The 6,002-nt window shown below is 34.3% G+C and overlaps 1 protein-coding gene across 1 annotated transcript; it reads left to right on the top strand.

Moving 5' to 3' along the window:
• The first annotated feature begins 911 nt into the window (after window positions 1-911).
• On the top strand, window positions 912-5,821 carry LOC146137485 (uncharacterized). Its single transcript, XM_083394357.1, has 10 exons — window positions 912-978; window positions 1,666-1,907; window positions 2,425-2,529; window positions 2,733-2,823; window positions 3,087-3,208; window positions 3,470-3,587; window positions 3,778-4,841; window positions 4,912-4,963; window positions 5,241-5,296; window positions 5,637-5,821. Exons 1-10 carry the CDS (start codon window positions 912-914, stop codon window positions 5,775-5,777), a joined length of 2,058 nt encoding a protein of 685 aa, XP_083250483.1. The 3' UTR covers window positions 5,778-5,821.
• Window positions 5,822-6,002: the final 181 nt, after the last annotated feature.

The raw sequence follows: 6,002 nt of genomic DNA, 5'->3' as shown, positions 1-6,002 counted from the left end.
GAGAAACAGCTGATAGTTTCAAGCAATCGCGAAATTTGTTACGTCATAATCGCCCCACGCTCTAGTTTCCACGCTATGTTACGTAAAGAAAAAAAAGGAGAATTTTTACCCTAAGACTGCAGTTCTATTTTACAATCTATGATCTTATTTTAGGAAATGTTATCCTGATATTCGAGTGAATTTTTTCAGATATACAAAGAGATTCAAAAAACATAACATTAACGAAAGCTGAAATTCCACGCACCAATGCGCATTTGCAGAAATTTGTTCGCGCCACATTCGTTTTTTGGTTTAGATTTGTTGTTATTCGCGCGGCCTTACAACTCAGTTGCGCAACTTGCACGAAATATTATTGCGGTTTGTGCCAGTGTAACGAGACCTGCGTTGCTTATATGGTCCAGTACTTTTGCAGCCTAAAAAAGTTTGGCTTGGAGCTGGTCTAGAACCCTACCACTGCGAACATTATTTGGTTTAGCGTTTGAGTTTGGGTAGATTAAGCAATATTAATATAATACGGGCGCTCTTTCACTTATGTACGTGAAAAGTTATGCAAAAAACAAAATAATACCGCATACCACAACGCATATTGTTTGGGTTAGGGTGCGGGTGAGGGTGGGTCAAGTAATATTATGTTTATTATTAATAATAACTTGACCCACCCTCAACCAAACGCTAACCCGCTCCCTAACCCAAACAATATGCGTTGTGGTATGCGGCATTTGAAGAAAGTTTTTTTTTTTATTAATTTTCACGTACATAAGTGAAAGAGCGCCAATACTTGACCCACGCTCACCCTAACACTATAACCGACACCCTTTTCTACTTTTAAACCCTTAGTTTCTAGCATGGCTTCACTTAAGATGCACTTTTAGATGATACTTTCGTAAGTTTGGCCGCTACTGAAGATTGCCATGGATTTGACATGTGAAGATGTACTCATGTTTGCCCTGGACAATCACATGCCTACAGCTATAAAAAGTGAGTGTTTAATAAACTGGCGCTCGTCTAGAATCCTACCACAACGAACATTATTTGGGTTAGGGTGCCGGTTAGCGTTTGGGTTTGGGTGAGTCCAGTAATAGTGTTAAACAATATTACTTGACCTACCCACACCCAAACACTAACCGACACCCTAACCCACATATTATGCATTGCTTAATAATCATTTCAACGTTGTGGTAGGATTCTAGACCAGCGCCAATAAACTTGTTTTCCATTCTCAAACAACAATAATTTAAAAGGTTTCTTAAAACCCCAAGTGTCAATTGAATTTTAGTTTTGTAAACAAGAAACAAATACAGGGAATACATTGGCATATTCGCTTAGCACACACACATACATTTCTGATTAGTAGATAATAGGCCTATTGTTATTAAATGGTTCTGGGGCAGATTAGAAGTTTGAAAATAAATTCCAATTAACATTAGGTTTATCTATACCTATTTATTCATCTACACAAATGGCATGGGATTAAGCTAAATATTTTAATGCTAAGAAGAACCATTAAAAACAAATGTGTGTTCAATTTCGTTATGATGTTAATGCTATTGCCAATGTTAAAATTCCCTTATATTCATATCACGTGCTTCATATATTGTTTTACAGTTTGGTTTCCCTTGTCAAAATTGTTTGTTTTTACAGTTATCATGTGTGTTTTTTTTTCAGATGCCCTTAGCATGTGTCAACATGACCTAAAGAACATGAGTGTGCTGTGTCAGACACGCCTTGCCATTGCCACCTTGCCAGTGGCGATCCTAAAAACCGACAACCCGGCAGGTTTTATCAGCGGCGAACTGCTCCTGGCACACTCTCAACTGTTGCGCGGGTTAAAGTTCATCCGGGAAAACTGGCAAAACAGAACTGGATTTTCTCATTATGCTTTGGCTTCAATTAAACTGCAGAAAGTGGTAATTATGTGTCTATTGTTATTAGTATTGTAGATCAAAAAAAAGCACACAAAATAATGTTTTTAAACATCAACATAAAATAAATGTTAAACAAATATAATATGTGAGGGAAATGGTAGCTAGAATCATTTAAGAATTCAAAAAGACTTGGATTTTTATCCAACCGTAGGCTATTCCATTTTACATATTATAACTGTTTTGTACTTAATGTATAGGTCAGAAAACTACCAAACCTACCAAAAATTGCAGAATCACTGTAAGGCTTTTAAATGTAATTGCTAATCAGTGGCACAATATAAAATTTTGTGCTGTATTTTATTGCTATTTCTTAAAAAAAAACTATTGCGAGCCTTATGACACTGTTGTTTAGTTTAAAATATGTCCAACAGCATTTTATCCATTTTTAATCTTCTTTAGACTTCAAATAGGACATCTAGTTTGGTTTCGCTTGGTGGAGGTTGACTAATTTTGTGAAGTTTTTGTTAAGCCTTGTACAGTTTACGTTTCTGTCATTTAGGTTCTTATGCACCTGGTCTGTTCCGATACTGATGCTGTTATAATTGAAGAACAGCTACATGAAGGTTTTCTGCAAGAAGCAGAGGATTGTTTAGTCCAAACCAAGGTTAAGCTTGTGCAATAAAGGCACCACTTATAGTAGTTAATTGTGATGTAGTTTTGTCGGTTAAATTCTATCTCTAGTGTAGGGGTTTGGGAATAAATATTTCAGTTTTAAATCTATCCAATCATTGGTAGAATTACAAAAAAATTAACCGACAAGGGTTCTTATTAAACATATATTTCAATATATTTCTGTTGTGCCTTCAGGATACCAGATTTAAAACTGTTCTTAAGAGGGAGGTTAACAGCTTTAAAAGCCTGGTTAAAAGTATGTTGTGCAGTGAACAAGCAAAAGCAAGTAAGTTTTTGTAAAAAAATTCCATTCCCACATTTCTTAGAAAAAAATTAAGAATTTTTTGAGTGTTTTTAAACGTTGTTACTTATATTGAGAATTATAAAAATATGAAAAAATCCCACATTCTTAACCTTGGCTTGTCGTATTTTGGCTTTAATTTGTTACGAATATTGAGAATTAAAAAAATATGTGAAAGGCAACAAACAATTTTATTGTGTTCGTCGTTTTTCATTAAGCTCGAGTAAAACATCCCTATTTAATTGCAGAGTACATACAGCAAACAATGTGGCTCGATTTTAACGAGGAGTTTTGGAAAGAGTTGGAAAGCCATTTGTTGTTCTACGTTAATGCTGTGAAAGATTCATTTCCTCCGCTTAAAGTTGACAAGGTTTGAACGTCTACAACTTATCATTTAAAGTCATATTATTTGATCAAAATATAGCAACTTTAAGTTTAGAAAATTTATAAATGTAAAATCAACATTTTCAATGAGGCTTTTACTTTATAAAAACACGTAGGGATTCTCAAAATAATTCTGACAAAAATCGTTTGTGGTTAAACCCACTGTTTTATGTAGAACGTTTTTTGTTGCAATTTTGCTTTTGTATAACATTAAAATAACTTAAATAAGTATCACAAAATTCTACAGTTGTCTTATCAAGAGTGCAGCCAGTTTGACGATTTTCCTACTCAGGCGCTCAAGGTCAAACGGTTGCACGAGGAACCAATCTTAGAAGAGGACATCCTAAACCTTCTTGCTACTCTTGGTAATTTGTGTTCTCCTATTTTTAAAAGTGTCAGGCCAGTTTATCAAATCTTCATTTTCATGATATTACCTTTGTCAATATTTGGCCTAATACTAATTTTGTTATGTTATTAGACAGCATGTTTTTAGCCACGTAATGTTCTATTTGGTATTTTAGGTTTTTATTATTTACAATGCATTTGCTTTTTCAGCAAACAAAAGTTATGCTCCGCCAAACAAAGTCCCCACTTGTACAGTTCCTCAACAATTAGAAGAAGCTGTGTTCGCAAAACTAACAAATCTAAGTTCCAAGAGCTTTTACGGAGCAAAGCGAAAAACGTCATGTCCTTCAAACAAGTCCAGCAATGTATTACAAGATTCAACCAACACTGTCAAGCGAGAAATTAAGCCAAACAATGCGAAACGAAAGCACCATCGGGTGTTTTCTCCTAAAGAAGTTCAACCGGCCAAGCGCGCCAAACTGATTTCCGCAAAAGACGCAATACAACTTTTGTTAAACTCTGATTCTGAAGGAGAAACCACTCCTCAAAAGTTGGTAAGCCCAATAAAGTACAGTGTTTCGCAGCATGTTGGGTCTGCTAAAAAATCGAAAGCACAGTCTTTGAAAAAAGCTAAACCACGGTTTCCTGTTCCTGTAAAAATAGAAACTCTTGTCGAGTCAAACAGTGTTAAAATGGCATCTTCAGATCTCCCTTGTTCTGTGAAAAGTTTACCTGTCTGTTATACTGACATCACTCTTTCCGGCACTAAAAAGTCAACAGCAAAGAAAAGGCTGAAATTGGTGGTTGAAGAAAAAACTCATAACCTGCGAAAACTGCAATCGCGGAGAAAAATCCACTTCACCAGGTCACTACGAAAGAAAATGACCGACAAATCATTGTTCTGTGGCAACTACGCAAACAGCTCGCCAAAGCTGAAGCCCGCACAAAGGGATTTGATGAGCAAAAAATTGCAACCCTTAACGAGGAGAAAACTTGCTTTTAACCCGAATAAAAAATCATGTTTAAAATCAGAAAATGATCAAGAATCAGATGAGGAAAGCCTTTGTGAGCCCATCATCGAAGAAAATGATTCGAGTCGAACAAAATGTTTTTTTGTATCTTCACCAGATAAAAGTAATACACCAAAAGTTTTGTCTTTGTCAAGAGAAAGTGGCTTGGAAAAAGAGCAAAACCATGGCTTAGAAAGAGTTACCCTAAAATGTGATGCTTCGCCTAACTTGCAAAGTACACCGACATATGCCGATAAATTAGAGGTAAATATTTTTGAGTTTTTTTGTTTCTTTAGTAAAGGTATAATTCTGTTTTTTATTTAATCACATTTAGGTTGACACTGAGTGTTTGAAAACCCTTGATGACTCGTCTTGCAGCAGTAACAGTAAGTTATATATTATATACAACTATTTCTTTTAGGGTTACCACAAAGTCTGTAAATGTCTTAAAAAAAAACTGTTTTTTCTCAAGTGTTTTGAAAAGTCTGTATTTTTTTATATGCAGCTTGAGTATTGTTTTTTATAATGGTTTTGCCCAGGGCATTTAAACCAAAGTTTTTGAGTGTCTTTAAATTTTTTTAATAAAACTCTTGTATGCCAAATATACCTTGTTAAACTTTTTACGCTTTCTAATTAAACCATTAACTGTTGGCTGTTTTTAAGGTGATTTTCTTGATGAAAGTGACTGTGAATCTGAAATCAGCATTAATCTTTGCTTGGTGAGTAACAAAATATTTCCTCTATATTTACATACACAAAAATGTTTTAATAAAATTATCTTTTTGAAATGACTTGTGTAGCAGAAAATTTAATTGTGAAGTCCAAGTCAAGACATTGATATAAAAATAAATCGTTTAACTATTAAATTTAGGAAATCGGTGAGCGATTACTAAAATAAAAAACTACATACAGCATGCAAATTGTTTTGATGTGAAAATGTAGATTAATAACCAAAGTCTAGTCATTACAAGACTATACATTTTTTAACTTTTTTGTTAAATATTAAACAACCAGAATTTAGAAGTACCCTTGCTTACCAAGAATGTTATTTTATTCTAGGATGAAAACCAATTTCCAGATTTTACCCTGCTTCCAATACAACAAGCCTGCTACAAAAATAGTTGTGATTTCTCCGATTGGAACGTAAAATTAGATAAACTTCAAGCAAAAAGTGACACCAAGGAGTGTCAAGCATGTTAGAAACTTTGCATTCCTTTTTTTCTCAGGTCTTAGTATTTTCTTTTTTGTGTGTTCAGGTAAGTTTGAAATCGTACCGTGAATAAATTATGTTTACATGCATACATTTTTACATATGGTCCCCTTGTACCAAATTATGCTGGAAGATATAATCTATTTTTAAGGCAGGGTTTATAAGGTTTAAATAAACTTACTAACATGAAAGGGCAAATGTTAAGCAGTGTTTTG

The sequence above is a fragment of the Ascidiella aspersa genome, chromosome 7, assembly GCF_963924565.1.
Source record: "Ascidiella aspersa chromosome 7, kaAscAspe10.2, whole genome shotgun sequence".
In the NCBI taxonomy this organism is placed as follows: domain Eukaryota; kingdom Metazoa; phylum Chordata; class Ascidiacea; order Phlebobranchia; family Ascidiidae; genus Ascidiella; species Ascidiella aspersa.
This window is presented reverse-complemented; position numbering and strand designations above follow the sequence as displayed.

Bases quoted from the DNA above. Each gene is read 5' to 3' on its own strand.
- LOC146137485 (XM_083394357.1), top strand. From the start codon at position 912: ATGGATTTGACATGTGAAGATGTACTCATGTTTGCCCTGGACAATCAC. The intron at 4,842-4,911 runs GTAAATATTTTT...AATCACATTTAG, and splicing joins CATATGCCGATAAATTAGAG to GTTGACACTGAGTGTTTGAA. The intron at 5,297-5,636 runs GTGAGTAACAAA...ATTTTATTCTAG, and splicing joins TCAGCATTAATCTTTGCTTG to GATGAAAACCAATTTCCAGA.